The sequence below is a fragment of the Festucalex cinctus genome, chromosome 1 (assembly GCF_051991245.1).
Source record: "Festucalex cinctus isolate MCC-2025b chromosome 1, RoL_Fcin_1.0, whole genome shotgun sequence".
Taxonomy (NCBI): Eukaryota; Metazoa; Chordata; class Actinopteri; order Syngnathiformes; family Syngnathidae; genus Festucalex; species Festucalex cinctus.
In genome coordinates this window covers 56,083,069-56,099,878 of record NC_135411.1, presented here as the reverse complement: position 1 = coordinate 56,099,878, position 16,810 = coordinate 56,083,069, and the positions used below count along the sequence as shown (strand labels likewise).

General features: G+C 40.2%; 1 protein-coding gene across 16 annotated transcripts in view; it reads right to left on the bottom strand.

The window, feature by feature from the left end:
• The window catches only part of srcin1a (SRC kinase signaling inhibitor 1a), a 127,109-nt gene that overhangs the window by 4,930 nt on the left and 105,369 nt on the right, over nucleotides 1-16,810 (bottom strand). For 14 of the 16 annotated variants that reach the window (XM_077495864.1, XM_077495873.1, XM_077495891.1 and 11 more), the window contains 7 exons: nucleotides 16,635-16,782; nucleotides 12,408-12,711; nucleotides 12,057-12,324; nucleotides 9,247-9,386; nucleotides 8,403-8,552; nucleotides 7,396-8,112; nucleotides 5,293-5,421 (listed from right to left, as the gene is read on the bottom strand). In XM_077495864.1, coding sequence (XP_077351990.1) covers nucleotides 5,293-5,421; nucleotides 7,396-8,112; nucleotides 8,403-8,552; nucleotides 9,247-9,386; nucleotides 12,057-12,324; nucleotides 12,408-12,711; nucleotides 16,635-16,782 — 1,856 coding nt within the window. The remainder of the gene's footprint in view (nucleotides 1-5,292; nucleotides 5,422-7,395; nucleotides 8,113-8,402; nucleotides 8,553-9,246; nucleotides 9,387-12,056; nucleotides 12,325-12,407; nucleotides 12,712-16,634; nucleotides 16,783-16,810) is intronic. The other 2 variants (XM_077495972.1, XM_077495981.1) reach the window with 1 other exon arrangement.

Below are 16,810 nucleotides of genomic sequence, written 5' to 3'. Positions count from 1 at the left end.
ACAACACAGATTTTATTTTGACTTTTAATGACGAGGACGCATTAAAAAATTCAAAATAATCACACTGGTGTACTGTACAGCACAATCACATGTAATGAAGGTATGAGCCACTAGATGGCACTGTTCGAACGCATCTTTTTTTTGCACAAAATGTAGAGCGATGTTTGAGTACCATACAAGCACATTTTTTTTTGTGTACTTTTACCTGCCTACACTCCTTTTAGTTAAATTTTTTGGACCTGATCCTCGACTTATACTTGTTTTTTTTTTTTTTTTGTTTTTTTTTTTAATGATTTTTTTGAGGCCGGTACTTTGCGGATTTTTGCTTTTCATGAATACCGTGGGTCCACTGTACTGTTTGTCATATCTTTTTTCAGGAAGACTCTACCCTGGTGAAATCGCATTAAGAGTTTTTAAAAATTAGGAAATTAAATCCATCCATCCATTAATATTCTAATTGTAATTACTTATCTACATCAAATACAGTACATACAAAGCTATAACAATAACGGAATTGATATTTTTTTTAATCCTAAAAAGCAAAGCTCCAATTCCAACTCAAGAAATATAAAATACTGTATAATAAAATACAAAATTAAGAAAATTAAAAAAAAATACTTTGTAAATAAAATATCAAGGAAAAAAAATGCTAAAATGCAAAATTAAGGGAATGGAACAAAAATATCCAAACATAAACTAAACCAATATTTTTAAACTTTAACAGGCAAAATTAATAACATTTTAAAATATACCACAAATACAAAACCAAGTACATCTAAAATATACCGGTAATAAAATGTGAAAGTAAACAAATGTTTAAATAACTCTAAAATAAGAAAAAATATTTGTAACTGTGTGAAATGCTAAATTAAGAAACAATGAAAAAAAAATACTGAAATGCAATATTCAGAAAACGTTTTTCTTTTTAAATAATCATGGCAACAAAACAAAACAAAAACCAACCAACCAACCAACCAACCAACCAACCAACCAACCAAACAAACAAAAAAAAAGAAAATATAACACAACTGAAATATAATGTTAAAAGTTTAAAAAATACTTAAAACTAACTATTAATATCGTAAACCTAACTTAAAATAATTTAAAAGTTATGACAAATTTTTAAACATGTGAAATGTGTATAATGCAGATTGCATACATGCCAGAAATTCCAATTCAACAGGGAACATCCCATTAACAAAATATACTGTGCCTATTACATTTGTCAAATGTGTACACATTTAATGCATTAAAGGAGATATCATCATCATCATCTAAAAACAGATGGTACAAGTGATCATTTAAACATTTTGGGAGTTGTTAAAGCCTTGGTGGTGGTAGTGGCATATGTTTTTAACTCTTTTTAACTCTTTAATTTCTGCTAGAGTTGAATTGAGACAGAGAAAACTTTTTCTGTGTTTTAAAAAAATTTCAAGGTGTGCTGTGGGATTTATGGGGATTAGTTCTATATGAATGGACTAACAGGAGCTGTGGGCTAGCTTCCGACTCCGTGAGATGTTTTGTCACAACAAATACAAGTGTGCCAACAGGAAGTGACATTAGGGTCTGCTGCCTCCTTCATGAAAGTTGTGAGAGGAAGTGAAGTGCTTTGAGAGTCCTCAATTAGAGGAACGTTACGATACTACGCCCCCAAAAGCACAACTTGTAGTGCCGCCTCTAGTTATGTTTCAAAAGTAACGCAACAGCCAACTATGCTAGTTATCGCCGGTTAGTCAGCAAACATCAACTGCTAACATCGCACTATCGAGCAAAATATTCTGTCAGCAACTTTACGTATATGTTTGTTTATGTGTGAAGGGAATTTATAAATAATGTTCTTTAGTGGACACTGTTAAGTTTTGATAAAATAACAGTGTAGTTCAATACACTGATGTTGCAGTAGCAGTAAGAATTACTGCTGATTACTGATTATCAATTTTTTTTTTTTTTTTTAATTGTTTTTATTTTTTTTAGAAGTGTTCATTTATATCCCAAAAGTACAATTATATAATTTAAAAATGCACTTTTTCTTTTATATGCCCCAGACAACTGCAAGTACATTTAGTGTATTTATTTAGTATTAGTTTAGCTGCTTTTGTCATTTCTCTGGTGGGTAAATTCAGTGTAAGCTACATTTAATGTAGAATAGTGTAGCTTGTAGCTTAGCTAGCTAAATTTCTCTGGTAGGTAACTTCACTCTATTTAAGCAAAAGTTAACATAACATAAAATATAGTATAGTATAGTATAGTATAGTATAGTATATTTCCCAAGTAGCTAGTCCGCAACTGACCATCATGCCATCAAATTACACTTGTGAACTAATGTGGCAGGTCCTCCGAAGGCTGCTGTACAGTACAAGCAATTAAAAACCCAATTTCCTCAATATGTCCCGTTAAAGTAAACGTTGAAGGATTATAAAGGCCAACTAAAGTATGATTTGATGCTAACTATAATCACTACTAAAGCGTAAATGTTATGCATGTTGCCGTGATAAGGGGCTTTGCATAGCAGGAAATGGAAGTTATTGAAGCATGTGAAGTAAAGCCACAGGGATTTTTTTTTTTGCTGTCATGTGGGGGAAAAAAAAAAAAAGTAATTCATCAACATCACAAGAAACTTTGGTGGCCTCAGATTGGGATGGGATTGGTATAAATCCCAGTGGCGCCACTTCACTCTCTGATTATCCGAGATGATGATGATGATGATGATGATGATGATGATGAGAAGAGGAGTGAGTGCTCGCTTTCCTTCCTCACTATTTCCTCTCCTTTCTGTCCCGAGCTTCCGCCTGCCGCAATTTACGCCCGCCAGCCTCGCCATGAGCCGAGCGGATTCCCGTACTTGTCTCATGAAAGCCAAATTAATCTAATTATTTCAGCATGACGCCGACTCACAGCTTGCTGTTTCTCTTTTTGTCTTCTTTTGAAAAGACTCGATGAAAAGAAAGTGCAGGGACGCTTTTAAGATAATTGTGGACCTAAACGCCTCTCGAGGGTGGTAACCATGTGACGTCAGCTATAGATTACCAGGTCATTAAAACCTAATAGTCGATGAATTTTAACATACGTTTACTATGGGTCACAAACTATAGTAAGCTGCTTCAGATTAAAAAAATAAAATAAAATAAAGGGCAACAAAACTCAAGATGTCAAAACTTTCTATTTTATTAATATTAACTTCAGTATATTTATTTACTGTTCTTAAAACTTTCAAGATAATATCATACCTTATATTAGACCTTATACAGGTATATATATGACATCAGTTCACCAGTTGGTGTTAGCTGCTACTGGTGAGTAGTGTTATGCAATATTGCGATATCACGATATTAAAACTGCCACAATATATCGTACATATTAAAAAGCAGCACGTAAAAGTCAGGTTAATTTCCATTTGTGCAGTTCTAGCACCCTCTGGTGGCTATTATTTTTTTTTTGTGCAGTTTAATTTTCATAAGGCATGTTTTGGCCCTTCTATTTTTAAAATCCACGCTATTGGTCAGATGAAGGGGAATGTAATATGCTTGTTTACAGAGTCAATATGTGGAGGAATTCAATATGTGCGTGCATTAGCAAGTAAGTGCCTCAATATTTAAGTGTTATTATAGATTGTAGGTTGTTTATATGTATTGCTGCAATTTACAAAAGTACAATAGTGTGTGTGTTTTTTTTTTGTTTTTTTTTTTACAATCATATTATCACCTTTTTTTGTATTGCCAACCTCCCCACGATATTGTGATAATTATCGTATCGTGACCTTCATATCGTGATAATATCGTATTGTGATGTTTGGATATCATTATATCCCTAAATGTTTCACATTTATTCACATATATGTCTAATTTTTGGTATCCACACATGACTTTATTGTCTGTTTTGTTCGTGTAATTTCACAAGTCATTGTTGTTCAATTTAAATTCATAATATATGGAAATACAAATACTGTATGTGGTTGCTTTCCACAAACAAACAAACAAACAAACAAACAAACAAACAAACAAACAAAAAAACAAAAGATGTGTGTGATTGTGGTATTAAAAGGTACTGACGTTTGGTTCCAGTAGTTCAATTGTGATAGCCTCAGTATCGCTTCAGCTATCATCATACTACTAGTTTTTGTCTCGAAGATGCTCATCATCGTTGATGTCAAACCAGAAAGAAACAAGTGATTTGCATCCTGGTAAATGAGTATAATCGCAAAAGCCGAGCTGCAATGACGCAGAAACACACGCTGATTAGCCGAGCGCTACTCATCAAATCAACAAGGCGACGGAGAGCCGATTCTGACGGCTAATCAAGATAAAATGGGTTTTTGGCAGCAATATGCTTGTCGTCAAAGCACAGCATGTAGTCAATGTGTACAATGGATCACTAAAATTCAGAGCCCAATCACATGTCAATTAACAGAACCCTAAAATGTTTTCTTTTATTCAGGATACACACAGTTGGGAACAAAAAGTCATTCTCGGGCCTATTGAGGCCCCCAAAAAGGTAGAAGCCAGGAAAGACTAAAATGATTCAATGAATCCAAGTGAGCTGTAGCATCCACTTGCCAGACACATTTTGATGCCATTTTTCAATCACATGACACAATGTAGGAAAAGAGCTTGGAAATTTTGCTTCGCCAGCTCAGTAAACTAGTGGGAGATAGTCTGGGGGTCAATCCCCAGCCGGGTGATACCAAAGATGATAAAAATGAGACCCATTTGCCTCCCTGCTTGACACTCAGCATTACGGGTTGGAATTGGGGGGTTAAATCACCAAATGAGCAAGCCCCTGTTGCTTCTCACTGGAGAACGAATTTCATCCCGCTTAGATAGGTGTGACAATCAGTGGTATTCTCACCCATCTGCCTTTGGGCGAATAAGAGTGCAAGCCTTGGACTTTGCCTCAAATGGTTGCTTCAAACCAAAATGGCCATCTTCCTGTTCAATTCTGTGCATGGGTCTTTGAGATTTCTTTTGCGTTTCCTGATATGATGGACAAATTCCAGGAAGAACAATAAGACAAGTGGTAGCTATTACAAACATTTTAACCATGATATGCCCACTTTTCACTTTTCAGGCATGTCAAGGCCAACAACAAAGTGCTTTGGAAGAATAATAAACAGCAATCTCAAAAGGGCCTTCATCCGTTGCTCCCAATACTTATCAAACATCAAAAGGATTCTCTGTCTCTGCATCCCATTCATGATGACAACAATTATGATTGCTACAACATGGAGGAGAGGAACCATGCAGGTGAAGTCACCACAGCATGCACACACCCCACCCTGAGAAGGACCAACTGTACCTGCTGCTGGGTCTTCAGGAAGTCCTCCCTTTTGCCACCTTTGTACTTGTCTGTACTGTTCTGCTGCTGCAGCTGCTTCAGTTTGGAGGCCGGGGCAGGCGCGACCTTGCACAGAGTGCCGTTTCCTGCCTACAAAAGTCAGAGGGCAGAGAGTTGTGAAATTTACCAGAAAATCTTTCATTTTGATTCAAGTGAAGAAGATATATGCAAAAAATAGTCTGCACTTTTCCCCTTACTTAAGGAGTTGAATCTGTACTTCTACTTTAACCAGCCTGTTTTTCACAAGTATCTGTAATTCTACTTAAATGCAGAGTGCCAGTACTTTTGCCACCTCTGCAAAGAGGAGAAGAAGGAAGCGCTGTATGAAAGCCGACACCGTGTCTGAGTTAATACGAGATGAACTTCACAAGCTGCCACGCCGTATCACTTTTGCCTTCCAACACAATGAGTAGTAAGCGTTTGGCGAGCGTGTAGGCGCAACAGTGTAGCGAGTGATGCAACGACAAGCGCGGCCATGACGAAACAACGTGAGAGGACTTTGAAATCGTCTGCCGAGCCTGTGGGAAATTATATCCCGAATTGCATTCCTAACAGTGGAATATGACAGCCCGGCACTGAGTGGGAAGCTGCGCTAACACAGCGACTGGGAATGCTACGTTTGTGTTACATGTCAACACAAGTGGCAGTGAAGCTATGTTAAAGTTGCTCATTTTTGAATGGACACTATTGAGATGCAATACAGATTACAGAGGTATTTATTCATTAATAGACTTACTGTTTTTACAACATTTTTAGTACAATATCTCACAGACACAGCATAATTTTTTTGTATTAAGTATATCTATTATAGTATCTGTGCATTTATCGTGTGCCAGCATGTAGTTAAATATGTTACAGGCAGTGGTGGATTCTGACGTGCAATATGTGTGGCCGTACATGGAGACGTTTTGGGGGCTCGGCAGCAACTGTTCTTTAAGGTATGGAAGCCCATTTCAGCCAAAAATGAAAATTGAGTTTTTTTTTAATTAAAGTGATTGTACACTGGTCCAAAATACACAGTAAATATCACTTTCAAAGGTAATCTGAAATTGCCCATCTTTCGGGTAATTCAATTAGAATGTAGTATGTAAGAAGTTTTATGCATATTCTAAAAGTTATAGTTTTTAGAAAAATTTCGATGACAGCACTTCCTCTCAAAATAACTATTATACAGTGAACCCCCACATATTTGTGTATTTGCGTTTATAAATTTCTCCAAAAATTCTGCAAACAGTATTAGTACTACTACAGTAGTGCAAATTATAAACCTTTTATGAGGGATGCCAATTATGTATTATTATTTTGTGACAATATTATGCTATATATGACCTCACTAGTCTAAACATGACCAGCCGTTTTTATCCATTTTAGGGGTCGGCCATTTTGTCACTTGCTTTCGACTGAATATGACGTCACAGTTGTTCAGGACTCAGGCATCACAGCGCACCTGTTCCATGAAGCTGAGATGTGATTGGTTGATACCTGAGACCTGAGCAAATGTGATGTCATTTTCACTCGATAGCAAGTGGCAAAATAGCTGCCTTCTGATACTGATAAAAAACTGCTGGATTTTGCAGCATAACTAATATTCCACGAATGTAATATTGACCAGAATACCATATCTAGACTAGTGGGTCTACATAGAACATATTATTGACAAGAAATGTTGGGGGGGTTGACACCATATTCATTATTTTAGGGTAATTCTGTGGTAGAAATAGGCTTCCTTTAATGAAAAACATAATTTTAGTGTCACAATAAAAAAGTATAATTTTCACAGCACAACAAAGATGAAAAGTGTTTTGGTGTAGAAGCAAAGAAACGACAATAAAAAATAAGAAGCGTTTTTTTTTTTTATTGTCAGTTTAAAGCATGAGAAGGGTGAGAGAGTACAGACAGCCAACAGCCAATCACAGCGCAAGACAAGTCTGGTGTCTGTCCCACCCCTTTCCTTTTCTGGGCCAATGGGGGAGCAGACATCAGAGGCGTGAAACGTTCCCCGCAGACCCTCAGAGAGGACATGAGGAAAAGAATGTGTCGGGCGAGGAGGCGTGAGGAAAGAACCTGTCTCGACGTCGCCGGCTTGGGCGGGACTGGCGGCTTCTTGCCCGTTTTGGTGTCGGCGTCCTCCGAACGGGAACCTCCGCTGATCTCCTGCAACGTGTTCTCCAACTCTCGAATGGTCTCCTCCAAGCTGTCCAGCCGCTTGTAGGCACTCTGACGGACATTTTCTCCTGGTTTGGACTGCGCGGAGGCCGCATTTGATGTCGGACGACACGCATCCCCGCCGAGACTATTGGCGTCGGTGCTAGGTTGGAGTTTTAGAAGCATGTCCCCTGTTTCTGCCCCTCTCCTCAGAGCCATCATCAAGGCGCTCTGCTGGCTCAAGCAGGGGGAGGATCTTTTCCTGGGTTTGGGCTGCGGCGGCGGCGTCTCCAAAAGCGAGAGCAGGAGCTTGTAGGCCTCCTTGAGCGTGGCCTCCTCCCTGAAGAGCAGCAGCAGAGGCCGCTCACTCAAGTGCGCCTCGGAGAGGGCGGCGGCGTGCACCGAGACAGTGCGTGTTTGCAAAATGACTCCCATGGCGCTGCTCAGCTCCTGAACCTCAAAAGGCGACAGCGCCCTCAGCTCTAGCTCGGTCAGGAGCAAAGTCACTTCCTGTTTGACGTCCTCCTCTGAGGAGCGCTGCTGAGGAGGCGACGCGCTCGCCGCCACGGAACAACGGGGCACATCTCGTACGGGACCCTCCGTCAATATGTGTGGAATGTAACACAAAGGTCTGCCCTATAAACCAGGAAAGCACTTGATTTCATTTGGGATTGAAACACAGACTGTATGGACTGAAAGAATAATAAATATTGAATACAGTTTTTTTGGTTTAGACTTCAAGCAGGTAATTTGAAAATTAGTTATGAGGTCCATCTGTTCTCACTGCACGGTCATCTCTGATTTCCCCACATACGGACTCCGCTGCTTGAACATGTGCTCACTGTTGGCGAGCACATCTGTCCACAAATAGCATGTGGGGCTTGTGAGATTGCAATCTTTCATCAGGACATAACGGAACAACTTACCTCCGACTGGGCAGAACTTTTCTCCTGCTCCGCGTCTGTCTTGTCTCCGGACAGCGTGGGAGGCGTGGACGCGGGACGCGGGTTCTCTGACACCGTCCTTCTCAATTTCACGTGAGGCTTCTGGCTCTCTGCTTCCTCAGAGTCGGATTTCTGAAAGCAAGAGGGAAACGGTTGAGTGAATTGAATGAAAACATAACTAATTGTAGTTGGTATTTTCTCCAAATCCATTGCAATTTGAAAATAGCCTTTTATTACATTGTGATGCCAATTTGAAAAAGTGCTCGTAACTGACATGTTCAGGGTCTTTTGACCTTTCAGTAACTAATTTGCTCCTAAAAATGTATAAAAGCGTTCTATTTTAAATGTTTTAAGTGTCCCAAAGACGTATTTATACGTTGTTTTTTTTTATTTTTTTTATTTTTTTTTTTATGCTAGCGCATACAGAAGGCTTTGATGCAGCCTCTCAACTGCAAAGAATGGTTGCAGAAATGGTAGTTATTACACAAACGGTCAGCAGGTGGCAGCAGAGTAAAGGAGATCAACCAGGGCCATGTTAAAAAAAAGCTCAATTGCTCACAATTCTTTCTAAACAGAGTTGTGAATAATGATTAAACTATATAGCTATATTCTAATGCTAATTACTGCAAAACGGAAATGGTTAGAAATATACTTTTTTCCCCGATGAAAGAAGAGATTTTAATCTTTATTTTGGTAGGTTCCATTTATTTATAGCAATAGAACACGATATTCTGTGGGGCTTGCAAAATCAGTCAAAATCCAGTAAAACAGCCGGGAGTGAAGGGGAAAGTGCTTCTGTGAAAATGGCTGCGAGTGAATGAATTACCTTAACGCTCTTCCCAGGAATGAGGGGCTCACCACTGCGGGTGATCAAGCCCGGAGAAGACGGGAAGCTGCGTCTGGGTGGGGGTGGAGGGGGAGATTTGGAGGGTTTTTCTGTGCGGTAGCGAGGCACTGTCAGTTCATCTGCAAGGAGTGGAAAAACAGCAATCATAGAACTTGATCTGGTCAAAGAACCTTGAACATGACTCCAAATTATGAATCTGTTTTACTCCATTCCTGTAGGTGGCGGAATTGCACATTAAAAGCAGGTGGTACCTGCCACACATCTATCAACATATCTACGCTCTCCTTCATGCTCAGTCTTGGCTCTCTTAGTGGAATCCTGCTTCTTCTTTGACAATCACGCTATGTTTTTATGGTTTAATAAAAGTGATAGAGTATAATATACTAGTAACTCATATATTGAATTTTTTTTACGAATATTGGTATCGACCTTTTAAAAAAAAATAAATCTGACGGCCGTCGGCCGATAAAAGGTAAATCTGAAACTATTTTAATCTCAGGGAACTGTCTTTAAAATTTCAGTTAACTTCATAAGAGATGCTGCTGACCCTGGGAACCTTGTGAACTATTTGCTTTTGTTCAACATTAAAACACAGAAATGTAAAAGTTTAAGATTTCAGGTATTTTTAAATTTTTGAAAAAAATATTTACTGTAGAAACTATGGAGATCTTATGGTATATGCTTGTTTAAGTTTACATTAAAGTTTTTAAGCCATACTGATAACCTTGGGAGCTCCCTGAATATTTTGTTCGAAATTTAAAAGGCTGTCTTTGTCTAACAAAAAAATAAAAATAAATCTACATTTTGTGTGAAACATTGTTCAATAAACATGCTTTAAGACATTACAACAAAGTCAAGGTTGGCATTTGTATTAAAAAAAAAAAAAAAAAAAAAAAAAGACAACATTCACCCCCCGCTCCACCACCACCATTTTTTTCAAACTGAAAATGAATATTGACTCCAAACATCGGTTATCGGCTATGGAAGCCCAAAAGTGTCAAAATTCAATGAATAAAAAAGGTCATTTTTAAATAACTATCCTGTAGATAAATAACAGACAATTATATAATATGGCCATTAAATTTTAAAATGAGGTGTTAGTATTATTATGAAAAGTCTTATGCTATTCTTTAATATGTAACAAATATTTTATTTTGATTAAATTTCATAATGATTATTTTAACAACGTCATACTTTTTAAAAATAATGACATTTAATTTATTTTCAAGGTTTTATAAGATAAGAAACCTTTTTTTTTTTTTTTTTTTTTACAAAGTTAGATTTTAGACTTGGTCAAAAATCTGTCAGATTGAAAAAGTCAGATTGACAGACTTGGTCTGTCAAACAAATGACATGAGGCGGAGCCAGTTACGTGATTGGCTGAGTCCCTTATACAGACATGAGCAGCAGCACTTGCAGTATCGATTCATGCGTGGAGAGTTTAGCGCCTGATGAGGAGCCGCGGCGGTCACAGGCTTGCCAAAGCATGGATGCGGGAGATAAGTCACTTTCAGAAGTACTCCAAGAAGTAGCAAATCGTTCAGAATCGGATCATAACGTAAAGGCCTTGTTAAACTTCTGCGTCAGGCTACGGTGCAGGGTCACGGCGAGCTAGGCTCAAACAGGTGGTCCCACCCACTGACTTTGATTGACAGGCCAAGTCATTCGGCTGTTCAACGCCATTATGTAAAAGAAGACCATTGTGGTAAAGGACATTATGAAATAAAACCTGACTTTGTAAAAAAAAAAAAAAAAAAAGTTTTCTTATCTTATATAACCTTGAAAAATAAATTAAATGTCATTATTTTTAAAAAGTATGACATTGTTAAAATAATCATTAGGAAATATTTAATCAAAATAAAATGTTTTTTACATATTAAAGAACAGTATGAACACTTTTCATAATAATACTAACACCTCATTTTACAATTTAATAGCCATATTACATAACTGTCTGTTATTTATCAAAAGGATAGTTATTTCAAAAAGGCCTTTTTAATTATTGAATTTTGACACTTTTGGGCTTCCATAATCGGCCTCCTTGACTACTAATAATCAGTATTGGTATCGGTCTTGCAAAAACCATATTGGTCTAGAACATGCTAATGTGGAGCCTCAAAAATCGATACGACGACGCAGTTTTAAATCACAGTGTTGTCGGTAGGTTCTGCTATTTTTCCAAAAGTGGCAGCACAAACCAATAATCGGGAAAGTATTTTGCATTTACTTCCACTATGTGTTGAAAATCAGCAAAGGTCCACTTTCTGGATGTCTCTTAAATATTGTCTTGAGCTATTATTGTCCTAATGCTTGAAAAAGCCACCACAAGATCAGCTGAAGTCAGCGTTATCTTTTCTTCTTTTGGTATTTCAGTCTGCTCTGTGGCACCATACTGCCTCTCACAGGTCAGTCTTGCCACTACAACGGACATCTAATTTGAGAGGAGATCGGCGATAGTTGGTGCAGATATGATAATGGGTGGTGTGCTGCAGTGGTCATCTGGAGGACACCATAGAATATAAGAAAATATGTAAGTGTTTTTTTTTTTTAACTCATTATATGTGTCGTCTGTCACATTTTAAAAATAGGATTAGATGTTAAAAATCAGTATGCATGTACCCCGCTTATCTAACTCGCGGCGGTGGGTGGTGTACCTGGAACTTCAAAGCCTGCGTTTAACATGATTAAATTATTCAACAAGAAATTGGTTATCAAGTGGTTTCATTTGAAATGGGATTTTTTTTCTTTGATCTTTAAAAAGATGACAATATTTTTGCTCCACTGCTCACCAGATCCCAGCCTGGTCCCGCTTTCCTTCTTCTGCAGGGGCTTGTTGTTGACGGTGCGGTGCTCAGGGGTGGCCGTCCCGCTCGGAGGGGTCTGGGGCGCCTGCGAGGACGTCGCGTTGGAGGAGGGCTTGATCTGCTTGGCGGCAAAGTCCAGGTCGGGTATGGCCTTCATGAGCTCGGCCTGGGTCTCCTCCAGCAGCCGGTTGATGTCCTGAGCGCTGTACTGCGTCAGGCTGGCCCGCTTCTCCTCCCAGTCCCGCTCGGCCGCCTGGGAGGACGACAGATGCTGATAAAACCTCGGCTCGATGATAAGAGGCTGGGAACGGGGAAAAGAAGCAAAATGATTCCTACCAGGCGAACCTCGACGGACGACGCCTTATCAGCAGCGCTGCGACGTTCCAGCTCCTCCAGAGCTTTGCCCTTGTGAGGGACGGGCGGGTGATTGTCCTTGTACTGGCCCGCCGGGTTCCCGTGGTGGCGACGGGCGAGGCTGGTGTGCGGGCTCCAGTTGGACAAGCTGTTTCCTCCCCCGAGGTCGTTGATGGCGAGCGGCGGGCTGCTGGGGTGGTCGAAATCCGGGAACTTTCTTAGCTCCTCGTTGTGCTTGGACGACGTGAAGTCCTCGTGTTTCTTCCACACGCCCTCGTTGGCTTGCCTTGGAGGGCCAGTCATACACATCACCATCATCACACAAAAGAGACACAAAAAAGCTACAAGGCCTCCCAACTTTTTACCAAGAGGGGAGGGAAGCTTTTAATTGGCATGGATTGATTGTTATGGCAATTGCAGACTTTGTTTCCAGATCCACAATAAAATTTAACGCAATTATTATTTTCTTGCTTAATTGCCAGTAGTAAACCAAACTAAAAATGAGGCCTTAATTCAAATATTATTTGGTCATTTTCAAAAACAAAGCATGTTAAAGGGGCTGTCTGCCGGTTTCACTCAGGAAAATGTACTTTTTAAATACAGAATTTAAACAAACAAACTACTTCTCAATTTATAGATATGGGTTTTTCATAACGTATGGGGGTGATTTTGTCCTAAATCCCCACAAACCCAGCCTGTATTTTGCCATTTTGTGTTTGTTTTGTAAACGTTTCTGTGGCAAGACAGTATTTACAACACTCCAGCCAATCGCAGAGCGGGGGGTGGCGTGTCGCAAACGGGGCCGGGCGAACGTGTCAGCTGCGTAACGTCACTCCCGCGGCAATTTGAAAGCACGCACAGATTTTTTTTTTCCCATTCACTCATTCACACATGTAAGCTTCTGTGAGTGAGTGAGTGAAAAAAAATAATAATCCGTGCGTGCTTTCAAATTGCCGCGGGAGTGACGTCACGCAGCTGACACATTCGCCCGGCCCCGTTTGCGACACGCCACCCCCCGCTCTACGATTGGCTGGAGGGGTGTAAACACTGTCACACGGTCACTGTCCACAGAAACGGCCCGCTGTTGACAAAACAAACACATAATGGCAAAATACAGGCTGGGGGTGTGGGGGTTTAGGACAAAACCACCCCCACACGTGATGAAAAGCCCATATCTATAAATCGAAAAGCAGTTAGTTTGTTTAAATCCTGTATTTAAAAAGTGCATTTCCTGAGTGAAACTGGCAGACAGCCCCTTTAATGTTATTAACTGTAAGATGTCATATTCAGTGTAATTCTGACAACCATGTGGCTTCACCTTTTTTCCTTACAGAAAAATAAGGAAGCATTTTGTTAGAGTGAGGCATTTATTGAAGTTCAATTCTATTTTTGTCAACTGTCCACCCATTTTCTTAAAGGGAAAATCAACACAAAAAGGTCCTTTACAATATGTTGCATGCAGCCCCTTTAGTCTAAACAACGTATTATCCATCTCAGAAGGAAGCCATTTTGTCACTTTCTGTCCACTGAAAATGACATCACAGTTGCTCAGTGCTCAGGTAACAGCCAATCACGGCTCAGTTTCAGAAAACAGGTGAGCTATGATTGGTCGTAACTGTGAACACCTGTGATGTCATCTTAAAGCTCCCATTATTCAACTTTTCCATATGCTAAAATAGTTCTCAGATGTGTAAAAGACATGTCTGTGACATGCATTTGTCAAAATTGACTTTGGATCTAATATTTTTGCTGTCCCTAAATCAACCAAAAAATGCTCTGTTCAAAAAAGCATGTTTAGGGGCATATCACCTTTATGCAAATAGCTGCACCACGCCTTAAGCCATGCGCGTCTCTCTCGATGTGGCTATGATTTCGGCTCCGCTAGCCATGTGCTAATGTTGTGAATGGAAACGACTCAGCCATGGCAAGCAGAAGCAGTGTGGTCCAACCGTACCAATTTGAGCCAGACAGACATGTATTTTACACATTTTACAACTATTTTAATATGTGGAAAAGAGGCGTAATGTTTTACCTCAAGAAAAAGTAGCATAATGTTACTACAGAGAATATGTTGTAGCGTTGGTTTGTGATTGTTTAGGCCACATGTCTCAAACTCCAGTCCTCGAGGGCCGCAGTCCTGCATGTTTTAGAGGTTTCTCTCCTCAAACACAGCTGAAACGCATAATGAGTATCATTATCAGGTTCCTGCAGAGCTTGCTGATCAATCAGGTGTGTTTGAGGAGAGAAACCTCTAAAACATGCAGGACTGCGGCCCTCGAGGACTAGAGTTTGAAACCTGTGGTTTAGGCAGATGTTATTTTGCCGTAACTGCTGTGAGTGTTATTTTGCCGCGAATGTCTCTGAATTGCCGTGAATGCTTGTAGACCTTATATTTTTATACGGTAGGGCACTGCGCGACCGCAACGTGCAAGCCGTCTCGTCGAGACCACTTAGCGGCCAGTTACCATCACAAAGTCACGTCAACTCAGTAGCGAGTTGCCAGTCACGTCAAAATGATCATCGCATATTGTATCTTGGCAAAAACAATACGCGACCGCTTCAGTATTATCCAATCACCGTCTGCTTTATCATACCTGACATCTTGTAACCAAACAACCTCCACAGGGCAAATGTAGCTCCCACGTTAAGCACTAAATACACCAGTAATATAGTAGAAGGTATGATATGGCACATCTCTAATTGAAAGGATAGGAAGGAAGGCTAAATCAAAATAAAATGTTAAACTTAAATCTTTCACGTTTGCAGTCGTGTCACATCATTGGGACCGATCCATTATGTTTAAACGAGTTGCAAATCCAGCTCTGAACAGGCTTTCACTAACAGAACAGTCCTTCAGGAAATGCTGTCGGTACACATCCTTCAAAAATAAAATTAATCCACTGTCTTCTCAAAGACTCGGACGAAGGAAGCAACCGCTTCTTCCAGATCGCTGTTTCCCCATTGTTCTCCACGGAGCGCATACGAGCAGGGAAAAAAAAAAGCAGCCAGCTGCTTGAATTTCTGTGGGTGTGACAAACCTTTACCAGAGGTGGTGCCACAAACCCGAGGGGGCGGGGTCGAGTGCACTTACGTGTCTTGGTGATGTCACCAAGTCACGGAAGTTTAATCTGCCAGTTTGAAGCACACATTTTAGAAAGGAGAAAGCTAAAGAAGACACAGACAGACTTTTTTCATACCTGGTTGGATTATAGACAGGCCGTGGATGCATATTATTGATAGAAAACCCCACTAAAGTTCATTTTCATACTATGGGACCTTTAACGGGATCATTCGGCTTTTTTGACATGAATCTCTAGTTCATCCTCGCCTCCCGTGTGTGCGATCAGCACTGACTTACCCCTGACAGCGTTCTGTGACACGAGTTCTGGTCCATTGTTGGACGAGAGGAAAATGGTCCACCAAGCTGGCTGGGGTCTCGGAAATAAAGCGTTTTTCTTCTAAAAACAATTTGTGTTCAAAAGAGTGATACATTTGCATCACAATACTCTTTCCTGAAAAAAGTCAGACGCCATTACCGCCAGGCACTACTTTTCTGTTCGTTCGTATCACTGCGCGTCGCCCTGTAGACAGCTAATCGACGCACTGCAGACACTTGATCCTTCCGCCTTCGAAAAGACAAACAACTTGTAGATTAGTGCGCGTCTATCAGCTGCATGCGGGGCGCCGTGCATTAATACGAACAAACAGAAAAGTAGTGCCCAGCGGTAATGGCGTCTGACTTTTTTTTTTTTTTCCAGAAAAGGAGTATTGTGATGCAAATGTATCACTCTTTTGAACACAAATTGTTTTTAGAAGAAAAACGCTTTATTTCAGTGACCCCAGCCAGCTTGCTGGACTATTTTCCTCTCGTCCAACACCGGACCAGAACTCGTGTCACAGAACGCTGTCAGGGGTAAGTCAGTGCTGATCGCACACACTGGAGGTGAGGATGAAATAGAGATTCATGTCAAAAAATCTGATCTCTTTAAGTTAACAGCACATGGCAAAAGAGCCGCTCCCTAAAATGAATAAAAACAGGCGATTTTGCTGCTTAACTTATATTCCACAAATGCAATAATAATCCCAATGGCGCATTTAGACTACATTCAACATATTTTTCTCAAGAAAATGTTTGGGTTGACCTCCCCTTTAAGAGTTCTGAATGTTCCAGTGAACAAGAGTCCTTTCATCTGGCCTGCTGTTGCATACTTGCGCATAGCGTTGAGGGTGTCTGTGATGGTCTTGCAGCGTTTCAGGAGGGCGTCCAGCCTGTGAGGCTCCTCCTTCAGGAACTTGACGGCCTCCACTTCCACCCGGAGCACCACCCGCATCTTGCTCTGAAGGCTGGGGAACTGATCTGCGGCGTAGGGAGAAACTTCACTTCA